Below are 18,169 nucleotides of genomic sequence, written 5' to 3' on the forward strand. Positions count from 1 at the left end.
TAGAATCAATTATTTCACATGTGTATGCATGTATACAATATAGATTTACTTCTTTGATTCAACATTTAATTAGAAAAGTAAAAGTTTACTTACTTTCGAAATCATTTAATAATGCCATAAAATTTTAATTCAACGCTAAAACACACTTATTAAAATTAATTACTCTGCTAGTGAACACCCAAACATACATACATACATATGTACGTATGTATCTGTGTTTTCAATTCACACCTATTACAATCACAGTATAACTTTGTATGTCACATTATTGATTTTCAAATCTATTTTAATTCACCACAATCAGCAATGACAATTTTCTTCATCGGCCCGCCGCTTGCACAACCCAAAGCCTCCATGGCTTTTACGACCTCCATCCCTTGAATGACCTGCCCAAAAACTACATGTTGCCCATCCAGCCAAGGTGTCTTTACAGTGCAAATAAAGAATTGTGAGCCATTGGTATTCGGTCCGGCATTGGCCATAGACAAAACACCGGGTATGGTGTGCTTCAATTTGAAGTTTTCATCCTTGAATGTATTGCCATAAATGGATTTTCCACCAGTACCATCATGGTTCGTAAAATCACCACCTTGACACATGAAATTCGGTATGACACGATGGAATGTGCACCCCTTATAGCCAAATCCCTTCTTGCCGGTGCACAAAACGCGAAAGTTCTCAGCAGTTTTGGGTACAACATCCTTACGGAGCTGGAAATAATTGATTTTTGTTTTTTCTTTAGAAAAAACATTTTCCATAACAGCACCAAACTTATGGAATCGTTTAATATACTCTAATGAGTTCTACAAAATATGTGCTGATGCCGTTAGTTAAATGTTTACTGTACTTGAATGCTTCTAAATATGCGCACATGCGTGTAAAAGCTGTGATTTGTATGTAGTAGTGCATTCCAAAACAACAAATATTTGATATATTTCAATATTTTATTTTTAATGATTCATGGAGATAGTAAACAAATTCATTAAATAACGCAGTCGACATCGAGATCATTCCAACACAACAACCAAACCAAACTCACAAAAAACTGTTTAAAACTAAAATCAGTAAGGCAATAGTTTCATTATTCCAAAACGCCAGAATCGGCAATTACAATCTTGCGCTTAGTCTTGCCAGAATCCGAGCCGAAACCTTCAATTTTCTTCACTATATCCAAGCCCTCGACGACCTTGCCGAAAACGACATGCTTATTATCCAACCATTCAGTTTTCTCAGTGCAAATGAAAAATTGAGAGCCGTTTGTATTCGGACCAGCATTTGCCATGGATAGTGTACCAGGGCCTTCGTGTTTCAAGAAAAAATTCTCATCCTTAAATTTGGTGCCATAGATAGACTTGCCACCAGTGCCATTGTTATCGGTGAAGTCGCCACCCTGACACATGAAATTCGGTATGACACGATGAAAAGCAGAACCTTTGTAACCGTAGCCTTTTTCGCCAGTGCATAAAGCACGAAAATTTTCACAAGTCTTTGGTACAACATCTGAGCGTAGCTGTAATTTCGGAAAAATTTATTTACTTTTTGCAAGACACTTAAATTTACATTAACAAAACATATCCGGACATTTATTTCAAATGCATATAGCTGTTAGTAATATTTCATTCAACCATGTCAGGATATGTCTGCTCAAATATTAAAAGTACTCAGCAAGCACTACGGAAATTTACTCCCATAAAAAAACAATTGATTCGTCGAAAAAATTAGAAAATAAAACAAAAAATTGTGATTATTCTAATAGAGTTCCAAATTGAATTTTTATTCGCTCATGATAGAAAAAATAAACTGCAGGGGAATCATTATTAAACTCATGTTTCCAAACACTTTACTAGAAAGTCGAAGTACTGATAAATTTAAATGCGACAATGCTGCTTGAATGTTACATTATACTTAGCTATTACTTTTAGCTTTTATATATATTTATATTTTAGTGTGTTGTGTTTATTTATAACGCTGCTTAAAGCGCTCCAGACTCAGCGACGACAATCTTCTTGCTGGTCTTGCCAGATTGTGAACCCAAACCCTCAATAGCTTTAACTACATCCATGCCTTCGACAACCTTGCCGAAAACCACATGCTTGTTGTCCAACCAAGCTGTCTTCACAGTACAAATAAAGAACTGCGAGCCGTTGGTGTTGGGTCCAGCGTTAGCCATTGACAAAATACCGGGTTCGGTGTGCTTCAAGGAGAAGTTCTCATCAGCAAACTTAGCGCCATAGATCGATTTGCCTCCAGTGCCATTGTGGTTTGTGAAATCACCACCTTGACACATGAAGTTGGGGATCACACGGTGGAAACAGGAGCCTTTATAACCGAAGCCTTTTTCGCCGGTGCACAAGGCACGGAAATTCTCAGCAGTTTTGGGCACAACATCGGGGCGGAGCTGTAACATATTACAAGTTTATTTATAATAATTGGCAATTTCGATGTTAGGATTTCATTAATAATTTTAGCTTATTTACTGATTAGACGACACACCAACACACGTCAAATTTAGCACATTTCCTTTTTGCAACTAGCACTCATGAATTGGTTAACAAAATCACAACAATCACAAATAAACGCAAGCAAAAAATTGTAAACATTGTTACACATAAACACACATATTTCCAACTGTCAAATTAGCATACAAAGGGTTTCGTTAAATTTCACACCAAATGTGTTCATTACAAAATCTCATACAAATAAAATAAGCTAAATATATAGTTTAATTTAATTTAATATAAGTTCATATAATTTACACAAATTATTCGAAATGTGTAACTCTTTAAATTGTTTTATTCCAATTGTCCTGAATCTTCGATGAGAATTTTCTTAGATGTTTTGCCCGATTGGCTACCAAGTGCTTCGATACGTTTAACAATATCCATTCCTTCCACCACCTGTCCAAACACGACATGGCGATTGTCCAACCATGTAGTTTTCACGGTACAAACAAAAAACTGCGATCCATTGGTGTTTGGTCCAGCATTTGCCATGGATAGAATACCGGGTCCGGTATGTTTTAAAGTGAAATTTTCATCATCAAACTTATTGCCGAAGATTGATTTGCCGCCAGTGCCATTGTGTTGTGTGAAGTCACCGCCTTGGCACATGAAATTCGGTATGACTCGATGAAAGCACGATCCTTTATAGCCGAAACCTTTTTCACCAGTGCACAAGGCACGGAAATTCTCGGAAGTTTTGGGCACAACATCTGTGCGAAGCTACAAGAATGATGTATAAGAATTTTGTACAAACATATATAATGGAACCTCCTGCATAAGTACTAATTTTATCAAATTATAATTTTATCAAACTAATAATTTTTACATTTCTGACTCATTCATTATTTTCACAGAATACAATAAAATAAAATTTGTACAAAATACACACATACATGCTCACATGGTTTAATAATCTCAGAGTTAAACAAAGCTTATGTCGAATACTTGTTTCTAAAACATGACATCAAATCAAATTTTCGTTACGTAAGCTACTTTATAAGCGGTTTATAATAAACAACAAAGTGAAACATTCAAATACATGTATGCGGTTATGACTCAATAATCAGCCACCTACAGTAGCAAAGACTTTTGTTGAATTGTAGAAAGGTAAAAAAAAGGTTAAATGACTATTAATGACAATTGGTTCTAACATGATAGTTAAATTATTTTGTATTTCATCGTACGCGCATTTTAAGTTTTTCATACAAATGTCCACATGTATACGAGTATATATCATAGATATTGTGCTTGTTGTGGCCCAATTCTGATGGTAAATAGCATAAATAATTTAAAAATTTCGATTATAGAAAATCCTTTACTTTGGAAAGTTACCACCTTTATTGTTTTCGATCGATAAGCCGTTCCAGTTGGTATACAGATCATGTATTTGATACTTAAACCGAAACATTTTAAAATGATGCTAATATACATATGTAGGTAGAAGTGTTATAGCATGACTGAGTACAATTTTGTGCTCCTAAATTAAACCTACAAATTTACAACCATTTGGAGTATCTAATTAACCCCTCACTTCGCCCAAACATACAAATGTTTCATGCAGAATTAAGGACAGGAGGCGTAGCCTCACGACACGTCGCGACACTATTTACTGTCTGGTAAATGTTCTCTTACAACCAAACTTGCCTACATCATTCATACATATGGGGATAAAACTGCACGCATTACTATCGCAGACATAGAAATTAATATACAAATATTGTAATGGCCCAACATGAAATTGCAGCAATTATTTAGCGTAAGAATTTCAGTCAACAGATTTTTTACTATACGATTTTCCCAAGGTTAAAGGTACTAAGACTGTCAATAAATAAACCAAATGTTGGAATGAATCCAATGATTACCTGAGAAAACAAAATAAAATAACCCACAAATTCTAATATAAATAAACGACATTCCGTTACTTACATATCTTGAAAATAAAGTTTGAATAAATGTACTATTTTATAAAAAAACAAATTTACTATTTTATAAAAAACAAAAATACTATTTTATAAAAAACAAAAATACTATTTTATAAAAAAAAATTTACTATTTTATAAAAAATTTCGTGTGTAGATTTAAAATATAAACCAAAATTGATTTATTATTTAAATAAAACCGAATTCAATCGAAAATGCAGCATGTACACCACAAAAAAATCAATATTTAAAATTAAAACTTTGGACACTGCCCATTGAAATTATAGATACAAAAGGTAGGTGACATATCCCTATCCCTTTCCTATACCATTTACTAGAATTGTAGTACAATGCCATTTACAACTTGTTCACTCAAGGTCACATGGTCATTTCGACCATACACGTTTATTAAGTATACACGTGCAATATGCATATACAAATAACAAATATGTTAAATTGATATCGATGCACACCCATCAAACACACAATATAATAGTTTTTACGATTTGCTAAAAAGTGAGTTTGGTAAGGTAGGCAATGGAAAATTACTATAAGTCTCCCATTTATAAAATTACTCACACCTATACCTTTTCTCAATATAATACAAGCAGAGCTGCAAACATCGGCATTTACACGATTTCAAGCCATCAGCATGAACACTCACCGAGTATCCAACCGGCCATTAACCGACATATCATTGGAACTGATTAAATAAAAATAGAAACGATTATAATCAAAACACTTAAACCCTTTAAAATGCAATTTAAAGAATACTTTCTAGATTATTCAAATTAACACGTGTCACAGCTACCTTAAATAAGCTATTTGATTCAATTACAGCCGCTTCAAAAACTAATAGCAAATACTGATAGGTATTTAAAAAGGGCCTTTAAATAACATAAAAACATCACTCGATTTACTCCAATATATGGAATTAAAATAAATATTAAAGAATAAATTATAAACAGGCCACTTAACCAAAGTTGGCGTCATCGGCCACCGCATAACCAACACATGCAAAATCCGGCGAAAGCAAGCTCTACGTGTGTATTCTCGTATGTATACATATGCGCAACGATGTAGAGAAATTGCACTGGGGCCCCGCCATTCGCAACTACCTACATATCACATATCCACATACTTGTAAGTTGCAATTTAATCACACATTTCTCTTAAATTAATCGTACTTTTCCACATTCGGTCATGTCATCATAACCTCAAACTTGAAAATGTTACTGTTCCTGTTCCTTCGATTAAAAACCTCATACACTTTAACGTTTTCACCATCAGTTATTCACTCAAACCACATTTAATTATAGACGGCTAATTAGACATACTTAAAATTATGAAAATTCTAAGCTACATGTATGAAATGATGTATCTTCTAAATTTTCATTAACATATGGTGATTGGAAATGCAATGCTTACCTCCATAACGATGCGTCCAAGCGGCTGTCCGTCAGCAGTCATATCAAAAAATACACGGGGAAGACCCATTTTGCCCTTATTGCTTTTGCTGCTATTACTTGCGAAACGAACACCAAGAAATCCTATTTGAGACTGAAATTCAAAATGAAGCTGCCCGACTTCGATTCCGGTTTGTAGAAAATTCGATTTTTTTGCCAAGATGGCGAGCGGTCGTTGCTGGCGGCAGCAGCCTCGTAACAGTGTTGCTGTTGCACCGAAAAGCGCCATTTTCACTCGATAACAACACGTGCGAATAGATAAGACCGATTAATGTTTGAGCGCACTCAAATTCCAGAACACACCCAAAAAGAGTCTTGCAGCTGGTCTATCTACTGGACAATGGAAAAAAGATCAGCTATTTTATTTACCGTTTGCCGGTCAAAATTAGTGTTACCTAATCATTTTTCTTAGTGATGGAAAAATTCGTTATCGATTTTGAGCAAGGCATCGTTGTTTAATATACAGAGTTGCAATTCCTTTGCCTATGGAGTATTAAACACAGAAATGAATTATCGTATCACAAAAAATTTTTCGGCTTACAAGTTGAAGTAAGAGTGAATTTAGAAATTATAATAACACAATATTCATATATAATATTTTACATTCAAATATTGACATTAGCAATATATTATTAAAAAAAAAAAACCAATTATATTTTCCTGCTGCTTAATATTGAGTATATTTTATGCTCTAAGCAACTCTGAGGGTTGACAAATTCTAAATTTTTATTCAATTTTTTTCTTACCAGTGACATTCAACAGACTTGGCAGCATCGTTGCCCATACTGGACATCGAAGGATGCATTTGCTTTGTTGAAGAAAACACCAATTTGACAATCGAGTATATATTTTGTAAGAAAAATAAAATATTGAATTTTTCAAAACTAGAAAAGAAATCAAGTTTGTCAACAAACGCACATAAATATTTCTAAAGATATAAATTGCAAGTTCAAAACTAAAATTAAGGTATGATATCAGGATATGTTGACCTTCAAAAGCATTTCAGTCATATCGTAAATAACAATCGCTTTAATGATTGTCTAAATGCAACATAAGACAAATTGAAAAATTTTGATTTTTATGTAGAATGCCCATGGGAGCAGAGCCTGTTTATCAACCGACAACCGTCTCGGTCTCCTACGAACCACGACCAGGAAGAAACAATGTCCGTTTACTACCATTTAAAATACTGAGGAATTCGCGATTTCAGGTATTGATGAATTGTTTTTTTTTTTATTATTACCAAAGTGATATTAAGCTTGATGTAATTTACTTATTGGTGATTAAAGTGGAATTTTAAATGGCTTTCTATTCAAAATAATCAACAATAGTTTTGCAGCATAAAATACGTTTGTTTGTTTTTAATTAATTTATTTTTCGGATCCTCCTAAATTTATGCTTTTAATAAGCAAAATATTTTTGAACATGCAATTACTTATGTATGTATGTGCGTAAATTGTTTATAAGTTCTTGTGCAAACGCTCAAACGATAAATTGAATTGTTTACGCATTCTGCTGTACAAATGTTCATACTTACATATGTACATGTATGTATCTATATGTATATGTATGTTTATATCATGTATGTACATACATGCGAAGGAATGCACCAATGCAGTGTTTAATATGCTATGGTAAAAATGCATTTAATGATAAACTATTTTATAAATAAAGTTTTATTTTCGTTGAATTCATTCATTATTCTAATTACGACTACTTCCAGCTATTTCTGCTGATTTTCGGACTGTTGTCTATTGCAACTGGTGTAGCAATATTCTCTAGCGCTCTAGCAAGCATGCCCAGTAATTTATTTTACAATAAGCATACCGAAGATCTGCCCGACAACGATATTGTGGTGACCTGTTCAGAAATTCCAACCGGAATTGTTGTTCTGGTTGTATTTTTCATAGTAACCGGTGTAGTATGTATTGGTAAGTTGAAAAATTTTTATTCTTTTCATTTTACGGCAGTTGTTAACTTGATAAATTTTTGCATACTTTCAGGGGTCTATGCATCAGTTGCTGATTGGCGACGCAATTGTGTCTGCCGTTGCCCATTATTTGATAAAAAGAAATCATTAGCCAGACAACTGCAATGCCAAAACGGAGGTGGTTGTGGCGAAGGCATAATGGCGTTAAATCCTTCGACAGATCCGTTGGTTTCACATACACAGTACGCACCGGTATCAGAGCTGCCACATCGAGGCGACGAAGAAGAACGCAGAAATTTAATGCCCGACAACAAAGATTGGTGATTTTATCATTTATCGTACATAAGATGTTTTAGAGAATCACATATTACTAATTAGCATGTATATTCATAAATCTTATTCTGTTCTAAAATTTATAGTCTCAGTAGCGCTGAAGAGTCGGACCGCATGTTGGAACCAGATCCACGTATTGTTTTGCGGCCAATGGGTCGTTTAGATGATGCCTAAAATCGACCGAAAAGGAGAAAATTGGACAAATTGTGCAGCTGGCTGACGAAGTATGGCAGTAACTTTACTGTTGCTGTCGATTTAATTGTAGAAATTCTACTCATATTTTGTGTACCCACTAAATTATTACAATTTTAATTACGTTAAGCTAGTTAGAGCGGTGTGTTATGTAACTAACACTTGTTTTGAATATTTCAAATGCTTTAAATAATATATTAAGTGAGATTTTTTCATTTCTGTTGATCTTCTTAAGCATCCAGGATGTAATCAATTTTCACAGAACAAGAATTTTTAGCTCTCAATTATGTAATAAATTGAATTTTACATTGGCTTATTTAGCAAAAGAATTGAAATAATCCCGTAGTTGTAAGCTACTATTTATTGCTTAGACAAAGTTCAGCAATTTGTTGATCCACGCACACACATAAACACATTAATTCGTGTAAAATGAAAATGATAAAAAATTTAAATAAAAAAATAAAATTATGTAACTACAAATAAGTAACTCTAAATTATTAGTATTTTTGGAAAATGTCCGTTCACATATTTATAAGTATTTATAAATAAAGCACTTGAGCAGTACACGCAAACGAAGCTCGAAACCATGTGGAACTGTTTAACTTGTGCAAATAATATTTTACTCTAAACGTATTTGTTGTAATTCAATTGCGTACATAATTTGCTTTCATAACCAATAAAATAACGTAAATACTTATTTTTTAAATCAAATAACGGTATAGTTAATTATTTGTTTTATATAAGAAAATTATCGATCATCCTAGGTGAGCTATTGATAACCGCCACAATAGCTTTTGAAAGCTTTTAATCATGTTTGCAGTTATATAAATACCCGAAGTGTCGCTATGAGCTACAATGCTTATTCACCGATAAACTGACCCAAGAAAGTAGGTTACAAATAAACTGGATTTATATCTTGAGATAGCTGTTTACCCTAATATTATTCAACTGAAGGGTCTACGTAACCGAAACTGACTCGGATTTTTTCCGTCCAAGGACTGTCAACTCTGCCACTACAACAAAAATAACAAAAACAACGGGATTTATTTATGCTGATATAGGCACCAACAATAACGCTTCTTCTCTAAAAAAAAAAAAAACTATAACGATGTCCGAATGAAGCACACTTCACTTCGATTTCGATAAAACCGATTCATTCAAAAAACGATTATCTTCAAACTTTACACCACTATTTGAAAATAAAGTGTTGAAATATTTCCGTTAGCAAACCTTTGCAACCTTTTATTTTATTATATATATATATATTTTTGAAAATTCATTAAATATTTATTAATGTGTATATGCATCTAATCCTTAGCCAGAGGAATATTCGCATAACGGGTGGTGTTTAAAGTTATTCTCGCGAAGATGGGACAAAGTGTGTAAATGTTATATAAATATTTTTAAGTTCACATATAACCACAACACGCAAAAAACACCTATTATACCAATGCTCCACGATAAATGCATTTTTAGTCTTCCATTGGTTCCTGCTCTTCCTCTTGCTCATTCTGTTCAGTTGTACCTTTTTCTTCTTTTGCGGTTTCAGCTTTGTTAACTTCATTTTTATCCTTGACTTCATTGGCCTTCTCAGCATCTTTGCCAGAATCCTTGGATTTCTCTTTTTCTTTATTCTTCTCCTTCTCTTTTTCCTTATCTTTATCCTTCTCCTTCTCCTTATCTTTACTGGATTTGGTACTTTCTTTAGCTTTGTCCTTCTCTTTATCTTTATCCTTATCAGCATCCTTATCGCGTGCGCTAAACAAATTGAGCGTTTGAAATATTAATAGTATTAAAAGCAGCCGTTAACGGCATATTTTACCTGTCAGACTTGTGATCCTTGTCTTTCTCACGACTGAAGTACGGTGTTACACGGCTGTAAATGAGCGAAAGTGTGCTGTGCTGATCCCGATACTTACGCTGGAAACAAAAAGGCGTTAAGTGCTGTCCACTTTTATAGATGTAAAGCCAATCTACTTACATTCAGCGCGAAAAGGTCTTGATCTGCATCGGAGAGTTTACGTGTTAAGCTTTTAATTTCCGACTGCAAGTCTTTGACTTTGGTGCTTGACTTGGAATGATCGCGCTGCAAATCGGTATGTTGCTTTCTGAGATCGTTATATAACTTCTCCAAGTCGCCATAGTTCTTCTCGGTGCGCTTGATTTGCTCCAATAGCTTGCCAACGTGTATGACAATGCCATTATAGTTGACTAGACCTGTGCAGCAAGCAAAAATTTAATATTTACGAACCAATTTAATATTAACTGTTACGTAATTACCATCATTATCATTCGTGTCGTTATTGAAGGCGATGGCGCTCTCCTCACCGCTAAGCTCATTCTCTCTCGGTATGTAGATACAGTTGCCTTGCGCAATTTTCCGCAACTCCTCACTGGGTATATCATCAGCATCCTCAATTTTAGGTGGCGCCTCGGTGGATTCCTCCTTGTCGGTTAGTTTTCTAAAATTTATGGGATTCCACAATATTTAACTATAAACTAAATGTAAAAGAGCAAAAAATTACCGGTAATAAAATGCTTGACGTATAGAAAGCTTTCCAAGTACACGACGTATTTGGCCACGCGACAAATTCAAACCCAACACTGTGAATAAATCCTCCAAATCTTTTTCAAAGACATAACCGCAATGTGTGGTGTCGAAGTAGATGAAAGATAGCAAAAGCTGTGGCTTCACAACAATCATTTTTTTGTCCGAAACATGTTCACGCTCCTTTTGTTCCTTGCCGTTGACGGCCGCCGACTTGTGTTTGCGTTCGCCCTCAGCGTCATCGGCGGCAATACTACGTTTCGAAGCTCTACGTTCGGATATGGATTTACCGTTACCACCGCCTTCTTCCTTGTTGGATTTCGCATCGGCAGAGACCTTTGACTCTTCGTCTGCTTCCATGGTTTGAGCATCGTCCGTTTTATTGCCACCATTAGCGGTCTCTTCGTGTTTGTCTTTGCCGCCATCTGTGGTCTCATTGTTTTCCTCTTTGTGCAGATACATCTCTTTGTAGATGTTGAAACCGAAGTCGCGCATTAACATTTCGTTAAACAATTCAGCGAAAATAGACACCTGGATGTAGAAGAAGTAAAATATTTAGGTTATGTTAAGTCCAAGTTCTAAAAATTGGTGGTACATAGCAATAGAAGTGGATAAAAAAAGTTTATGAAAAAATAGTCTTTCAGTTCTCTTTATTAATGTTATTTCACTATTACTTGTCTCGTACTAACCTCAAAGAAGCGCTCTTTGGTATCTGCTGGGCCATAATCCAACAACACTGATAAAGACATCATTGAGCAATCGAATTTACCACCTTTAACGGTTTTATTGGGATGTACAATAATATGTTCTTTAGTCGGCAATTTATAACGGCGAATTAACTGATTTTTCTCCTTTTCATTCAATTCTTTGGGAGTTTCCTGTAAAGAGCAAGGCAAATTAGGTTTGTTTGACGAAAACAGTAAAGAAGATAATAATAATAATAACAATAATAATAATAATAAAATATAATAATAAAATATAATAATAAAATATAATAACAATAATAAATAGAAAAATGTTATAATAAAAGGTATTATATTACAAAAGCAAAAAAAAAAAAAAATAACTACAATAGCAAAAGAAAATAAATAAATAAAAATTCTAACCACAAAATTATGAAAAAAGTAAATTTCTACTGTATTGCTACCCGTGTAGAGCTTTCTTGTGTATAATATTAAACATTTTTAAAAATTAAATTATGAGAAAATAAAAATATATGATAAAAAAAATATTATAATAAAAAAAATAATAATTATAAAAAAAAAAACAAAAAAAAATATTATAATTGCGACATAAAGCAAACAAAAAATTAAAAAAATAACCACAAATTTATGAAAAAAGTAATTTTTTTTTGCATTGCTACCTCCGGGTTCTTGCTCGAGTCATATTCATCCAGTATGACTATGTCACTCATATCCACATCAATAACATCGTTCCACTCCTCTTGCTCTTCATTATCTTCATCCTTTGGCTTATCGTTTTCCTCTTCTTTCTGTTCGATTACTTCAGTTTTGGTTTCGGCTTTCTTAGCGCTAGTCTCAACCGTTTTAACGGGCGTTGGTTGGGCTTTGGTGGGCTCAGACTTCGGCGCTGTTTTCTTTCCAGCCTTGTCCTCGGACTTTTCTGTGTTTAAAGCCTTGGCCAAACGTGCCATAACTATATTACGAGCACCTGTTGCAGATAAAAGATATTTCAAAACATGAAAGTTGTCCATAAACAAACAAAAATGTCTTAGTAAAGCACCTTTTGATGATAGATTACGTGCGGCTAACTCATCGCGTATGTCCTGCACCTTCATTGACTTCAAGTCCAATTTGGAATAATGTGTAGCTTCCGGTAGGTCATTCTGAAATCAGCGACAGTTATTAAAATGAAATGCTCACGGAGCTTTTAACGGTATTTATCTGTTTGCTTTCAATTATTCATATTCAATTTTTGGCTAGTATAAGTATTGTTAACGATACACATATAAATATGCACAACTGGGCTTGGTCACGAGGTGTGTAGATTTTTACCGATTGCAGACCAACTTTGCTGCTACTTTTGATACATTTGCTTTTTAATTTAAATATATTCAAAGGGATATGAATATGAATTTCAAAATTTGAACAGAATCTGCGCATAAGCTGCGTGCGTGCTAACTAGACGGAGCGGTTCGGTTTGAAAGTCGGTCGTTAGGCTTAAATGCTATGCTGTTTTAGCAGGCGCAGTTGCGTGCGCATGCGTTACAACATGTGCCATTGCTGCGGCACGTCATTACAAGGGTTTACAAAACGACATGCATATATGTATATGTAATGTAAAACTTTGTCCTTTCTTTTGGTGTTGTTAAAACGACAAAGCGTTTGTATCTAATACTATGCGCTGCGGTTGGATAACAATTCGTTTTATGCTCGCTTTATAGGAAAGTGAGCATATGAAAGCGTAACCGAATGGTACGTGTACAGAAACGAAATCGACGAAACAGAAAAAAAAATTTGGTTCAGTACTTCTACAACGGCATACATACAAAACATACTAAAGAATCAAGAAAAAAAAACGTATTTATGTTAATAACTTATAATTAGCATTTGCATGTGTGCCTTTAGATCATCACTGTTGTCGCCAGCAACGCTTATTTCTACCTCCTCTATAGTAATAACTTCCACCGTGGTGTCCGCAGCAGCAGCAGCAGCCTCGTCGTTTCCGTTCGATGTGACGGTGGTGGCTTCAGCGTCATTTTCATTATTTGCTGTGTTGTCGGCAGCTTCCATAGACTTGTCCGCATCATCCGTTGCAGTGTCGTCTGCATTTGCAGCATCAGCGGCAGCATCGTCACCATCACCGTTTGGCGAGGCTTCTTCAGCTAAATCAGCAGTGGCATTATTGTTGGTGGCTGTCTTTGCAGCGACACTTCTACGCGCGATTACATTCTCCACGGCGTTCTTGTAGACTTGATTGAGCTCTTGCCATTGGGCGGTGTTCGGCATGCACGAATGCACATCGGGCAAATATATAACAACAGTTTCGATACGCGGTGGTGCGTCCTTCTTCTTGTGATCTTGACGATGATAGTGAAGCTCCACAAAGCGATACCTATGCAAACAATTTCAAACAAGAGAAACCCCAAGCGATTACATCGATCATGGATCATCGATTTTCAAGCGGCGTTGCGACATTTGACCACATCGCATACAGCCCCCGTCACATTGGTAGAAGTTGCAGCAGCAGCAGCGGCATCATTGACGAGTTGTGGTTGGTGTGTGGAGTGTTTTTGTTAAGTTACGGTTCACCAGCAGGCACGTCATGTCGTTTGTGGGTGTTGAGTTAGCACATCGAACAACAATGAGAAAAAGTAACAAAATATTAGAGAAGGAACGCAGTTGCAATTAGCCACCATCGGTTCCAGCCAGCCAAGCCGAATGCATTCAAATTGTTGATTTTTATTTTTCGTTGTACCAGTAGTTGATGTGTTGAAATTCGTTTCGGCCGTTCCGTTGGGTTGTTGTTGTGTGTGTCCGTCCAGAATGCAGTTTGTGAATTTGTTTTTTTGATAATTTTTATTGTTATTGTATATAATGAGTGCAATCACCAGTGAAATGGTGAAGCAAAGCAGACGCATTTACGAAACATGGAAAAGAAAGAAAAAAATCATAAGGAATGTGGAAAATTTTTATGTGCTCGATTTGATTTTTTTGTTTTGAAGTTATTTAATTTTTTTTTGTTTTTTAATGAGAGAGGGGAAACGTGGTTTACAATCACAATTGATATATATTGTCGTTAGGAAATAAATTTTGTATTCGTTGCATAAAATTTTGTGCACCTTGCTGTAAAGAATTATACTTTGTTAATAATAAATACAATGAAAATACTTTTTTAATTCAATATTCATAACATACGGTTAATAAGAGCCGTGTATGCCTTCTTAATGCACGTAAGGCATTTGAAAATTAAAGTAGGGAAAATTACATAACCTATAAGTTAGTGGGCGCATTATAATTGTAAACTTTTCAGCACAATTATTTTGTTTACCAGTATTTAATGTGTAGTAGACACCTATAAATACTATTTAACCGAATATGAGTACTCGTAGATTATTTCTATACTGAAAAGTGTGTTTTATAATATGCGCTCGCTTAAGTACTATATATGGTAATGCACTTTGGTTTCAGAAATTTTGCTATTTCATTTTATAAACAAAAAAAAAATAAAAAATACACAACTTACTAAAATATATATCATAAGAGATATTGAATATACATATGTATATATTGAATATGCTATAATACCAACTAAGCAAAATATAATATTATACCAACTGACCAAACTTGACCCGGACTGGTTCATTTAACCGAAACGAAAACAATTTTATGTTCGTATGAAATTTGATGTTGTTGTTGCAGCAACTGTCGTGGGAACGGTTTAAGTTTCATCTCCTTTGCTCATTTGCCGGAACAGCCTATATCGGACTACTTTAGCATATAGCTGCTATACAAACTGATCTTTCCAAAATCAAGTTCTTATATGGAAAACTTTAATATTTGGCAAGATATCTTCGCGAAATTTGGCATATTTTATTGTCCAAAACAACTCTACAATCTCCACAGATCGAACCACAATAGAATATAGTTGTCACATAAACTAATCGCTCAAAATCCAGTTCTTGTATGGAAAATTTTTATATTGGACAAGATATCTTCACGAAATTTGGCATTTTTGGCCAATCAAAATAAAGTTCTTATATGAAATCATTTGTAATTGTGAAGAGTATTATAACTTTGATGCAACCGAAATTAAGGTTTTTCGATTTTTCTTTGCCAGTCCGGGTCAAATTTGATCAGACAGTAATTAAGTAACTGTACCTCACTCTATTCTTCTTGAACCAACAATATTTTGCTGGAATATATACTTTGCAAATTGCTGATTTTCTCTATCAAGCCTCCATTTTCGCCCAAATTACTTGTCAAAATATTAAAACCGAGAATTAGAATATTTTAAAATAATCTATAAAGCCTATTTTCAATACGTTATATTGAACTACATATTCCTTTAACGGGATCTCTCGAATAAATTTGTATTTGAAATTTACTATTTTTCAAAACATAGGATAGTTTCATAAGTGTTGGCTATTAGAATATTATTTATTAAACTATTTAATAAATGATTATAAGAAAACACTATTCTCACCCCATAATCAAAATAATATTTACTTTTCGAAACACTCCCTTCAACTTCAATCCTATACACATATATGTACATATATATAACTCCTCTTAGAACATAGCGTACTTTCTTAATAAAATTTGTAATATCGCCCTAAAAATACCAGAAAATACATACCATTGTGTGCATTGTGACAGATCGATGCCAGTTAATGCTTTACAAGTGCGTATAGCTGTGCGTATTAATACGGCCGGATCCTTATCGGGATTTTCACCGTCAAGCGAGGGACTCCATGGACCACCAATTGCCATGGGCTCATTTCGTCCCCTAGTACCTACGAGGAAACTAATTAGACGCGAAGGATGCACCGTGTTCTGCTCGTTGTCATTATCGTCGTCTTCAAAGCATTTTTGATAAAGGTCGGCTATGGGTGGGCATGCCATAAGCATAACCTTAGCAGAATATAAATAATCTGCATCTGATGGCTCTAGTACATCGTTGTTTTGCTCGAATGGCGAATCCACAATGCGATGCATTATATGAAACTGACATGGGCGGCGTAGTGAGAAAGCATTTTCAGGTGTGAAAACTTTAGGCCACAAGATGTTGGCATGAAAGAAATCCGATGGAATGTACAATGTTGAGTAACGTTGACGTAGTTCTTGCAAATCAGCTGAATTGCTGGAAATTTTCAAATTATTATAGAGTAAAATATATTTTCTAGTAAATGTGTTATTTTTGTTAACTTACTAGGCTAATATATTTTTGGGTATTTGCACCATATAGCGTCGAATAGCACGAGTACGACGTCCCTTCGCTGGGGGACGATGTGGACTGCGTTTAACGCGATCCCCACGCTCTCTATCACGTTCGCGTTCACGTTCCCTTTCTTTTTCTCGCTCCTTTTCACGTTCACCCTCCCTTTCACGATCTCTACGTTCCAAAGCGTGATCAGGCTTGCCTTCAGGACGAGCACGGTCTCTTTCGCGCTCGTGTTCACGGTCCCTATCATGGCCTCGCCCCATACCGGACATGGTGCGTTCACGACTTCGTTCATTATCTTCACGACGACGCTTCCGATCTCTTTCCAACTGCTTTAAGAAAAATAGCATATTTTTAAATAAAATATATATAATTTTGTCAAGATATACTATACTTTTGTCAAGATATGTTTACTTACATCATCACTATCACGGGAGCGAATATTGCGCTCACGTTCGCGGCGGTCTCGTTCTCTGTCATTTCTTCGTTCACCGCGCATAGGTGACGAGTGGCGCGGCGAGCCATGTCGTTGTAGCTGCATCTGCGCCAGTTGGTATTCATTCGGTGGCGGTACGGCATTATAACCACTTCCACTTCTACCGCCGCCTCCGCTACCCATTAAAGATGGCAATTGCTGAGCTTGGTGCGACATATTGCCACTTTGAGAAAAACGGTAAGCATACATACATATTCTTGTTTTTTTATTGTAAATTACTTAATAGCTTACCCCATTAGTTGTATCAGCGTTGCATTCCACTTAAATTGTCCTGTTGTAGAATAGGAGGCTTCAAACATTACGCGATCGCCCAATTTAGGAATTGCTCCCTTACAAGCATTGCGGTAGAAAAAGACTTCATCGTTGATAAGTCCGCATTCATTATTGATTTTTGTTACGGTGCCTATAGAATTGGTCATCGTTTGTCCACCGGCATTTGGTTGCTGAAAAGCAACTGGGTTCAAAGATGTCGACCGCTGCTGTGGGTAGGCTACAGAGGGTGCACCGCCACCACCTTGCGAAAAAATGGCCGAATGTCCAAAAGCCGACTGAGAAGGAGCATGTTGTTGCTGCATAAACATTCCGCTTTGATTATTTCCGCCCTGATAAAAACCGCCTTTTCGTTGCCAAGGCTGATTTTGTTGGCCACCATAAGACATTATTATCTTTTTTAAAACAATTCTTTTAGCAGAAAATTAATTTTTCTCGTTAGAATTACACGCTTATACACTTTTCTTGCTATGCCGATAATTGCAGTTGTCAATCTTGACAGGGTTGTTTTTTACACAACTCAGTATTGCATTTCAATAGTAGTACTTAGATTAAGGATATTCACGTCAAATAAAAAAATTTTTTAGAGGGATTTAATTTTGATCGGTCT

At 35.2% G+C, this 18,169-nt stretch overlaps 4 protein-coding genes across 9 annotated transcripts; 1 reads left to right on the plus strand and 3 right to left on the minus strand.

The window, feature by feature from the left end:
* Window positions 1–25: 25 nt before the first annotated feature.
* LOC120776080 (peptidyl-prolyl cis-trans isomerase-like) lies at window positions 26–6,283 on the minus strand. 3 transcript variants are annotated; one of them, XM_040106549.1, is made up of 2 exons: window positions 5,849–6,283; window positions 26–710 (listed from the first exon to the last, which is right to left on the minus strand). In XM_040106549.1, the coding sequence occupies exons 1-2, from the start codon at window positions 6,113–6,115 to the stop codon at window positions 282–284; spliced, it is 696 nt and encodes a 231-aa protein (XP_039962483.1). In that variant the 5' UTR covers window positions 6,116–6,283; the 3' UTR covers window positions 26–281. The 3 variants fall into 3 exon arrangements, with proteins under 3 accessions (XP_039962483.1, XP_039962485.1, XP_039962484.1); XM_040106551.1 differs by lacking the exon at window positions 26–710 and adding an exon at window positions 1,739–2,398 and having other exon boundaries at window positions 5,849–6,231; XM_040106550.1 differs by lacking the exon at window positions 26–710 and adding an exon at window positions 2,717–3,221 and having other exon boundaries at window positions 5,849–6,282.
* LOC120776081 (peptidyl-prolyl cis-trans isomerase A-like) lies at window positions 955–1,633 on the minus strand. The gene has a single exon (XM_040106552.1). It carries the CDS (start codon window positions 1,397–1,399, stop codon window positions 1,082–1,084), a length of 318 nt encoding a protein of 105 aa, XP_039962486.1. The 5' UTR covers window positions 1,400–1,633; the 3' UTR covers window positions 955–1,081.
* Window positions 6,284–6,644: 361 nt separating the features above from the next.
* On the plus strand, window positions 6,645–8,812 carry LOC120775872. 2 transcript variants are annotated; one of them, XM_040106243.1, is made up of 5 exons: window positions 6,645–6,852; window positions 6,973–7,096; window positions 7,610–7,817; window positions 7,890–8,136; window positions 8,236–8,812. In XM_040106243.1, exons 2-5 carry the CDS (start codon window positions 6,974–6,976, stop codon window positions 8,321–8,323), a joined length of 666 nt encoding a protein of 221 aa, XP_039962177.1. In that variant the 5' UTR covers window positions 6,645–6,852; window position 6,973; the 3' UTR covers window positions 8,324–8,812. The 2 variants fall into 2 exon arrangements, with proteins under 2 accessions (XP_039962177.1, XP_039962178.1); XM_040106244.1 differs by having other exon boundaries at window positions 7,890–8,154; window positions 8,236–8,323.
* A 736-nt stretch (window positions 8,813–9,548) lies between these two features.
* On the minus strand, window positions 9,549–18,035 carry LOC120773859 (cell division cycle and apoptosis regulator protein 1-like). 3 transcript variants are annotated; one of them, XR_005705194.1, is made up of 14 exons: window positions 17,521–18,034; window positions 17,212–17,452; window positions 16,782–17,125; window positions 16,209–16,712; window positions 13,514–13,964; window positions 12,633–12,735; window positions 12,253–12,560; window positions 11,579–11,767; window positions 10,867–11,420; window positions 10,622–10,803; window positions 10,323–10,558; window positions 10,164–10,261; window positions 9,743–10,099; window positions 9,549–9,698 (listed from the first exon to the last, which is right to left on the minus strand). XR_005705194.1 is itself a non-coding variant. In XM_040103009.1 (13 exons), exons 1-13 carry the CDS (start codon window positions 17,946–17,948, stop codon window positions 9,814–9,816), a joined length of 3,924 nt encoding a protein of 1,307 aa, XP_039958943.1. In that variant the 5' UTR covers window positions 17,949–18,034; the 3' UTR covers window positions 9,549–9,813. The 3 variants fall into 3 exon arrangements, 2 of the variants coding, with proteins under 2 accessions (XP_039958943.1, XP_039958944.1); XM_040103009.1 differs by having other exon boundaries at window positions 9,549–10,099; XM_040103010.1 differs by lacking the exon at window positions 9,549–9,698 and having other exon boundaries at window positions 9,814–10,099; window positions 16,782–17,122; window positions 17,521–18,035.
* Window positions 18,036–18,169: the final 134 nt, after the last annotated feature.

Source organism: Bactrocera tryoni, chromosome 4 (assembly GCF_016617805.1).
Source record: "Bactrocera tryoni isolate S06 chromosome 4, CSIRO_BtryS06_freeze2, whole genome shotgun sequence".
Lineage (NCBI taxonomy): Eukaryota > Metazoa > Arthropoda > Insecta > Diptera > Tephritidae > Bactrocera > Bactrocera tryoni.

Excerpts from the sequence above, each read along its gene's own strand:
- LOC120776081 (XM_040106552.1), bottom strand. The coding sequence starts at position 1,399 with ATGTGTCAGGGTGGCGACTTCACCGATAACAATGGCACTGGTGGCAAG.
- LOC120776080 (XM_040106549.1), bottom strand. The coding sequence starts at position 6,115 with ATGGCGCTTTTCGGTGCAACAGCAACACTGTTACGAGGCTGCTGCCGC. Across the intron at positions 711-5,848 it reads TTGGACGCATCGTTATGGAG|CTCCGTAAGGATGTTGTACC; the intron begins GTAAGCATTGCA and ends AATTATTTCCAG.
- LOC120775872 (XM_040106243.1), top strand. The coding sequence starts at position 6,974 with ATGCCCATGGGAGCAGAGCCTGTTTATCAACCGACAACCGTCTCGGTC. Across the intron at positions 7,818-7,889 it reads AACCGGTGTAGTATGTATTG|GGGTCTATGCATCAGTTGCT; the intron begins GTAAGTTGAAAA and ends GCATACTTTCAG. Across the intron at positions 8,137-8,235 it reads ATGCCCGACAACAAAGATTG|TCTCAGTAGCGCTGAAGAGT; the intron begins GTGATTTTATCA and ends TAAAATTTATAG.
- LOC120773859 (XM_040103009.1), bottom strand. The coding sequence starts at position 17,948 with ATGTCTTATGGTGGCCAACAAAATCAGCCTTGGCAACGAAAAGGCGGT. Across the intron at positions 11,768-12,252 it reads ACTCGAGCAAGAACCCGGAG|GAAACTCCCAAAGAATTGAA; the intron begins GTAGCAATGCAA and ends TGCTCTTTACAG. Across the intron at positions 10,100-10,163 it reads AAGGATCACAAGTCTGACAG|CGCACGCGATAAGGATGCTG; the intron begins GTAAAATATGCC and ends CAATTTGTTTAG.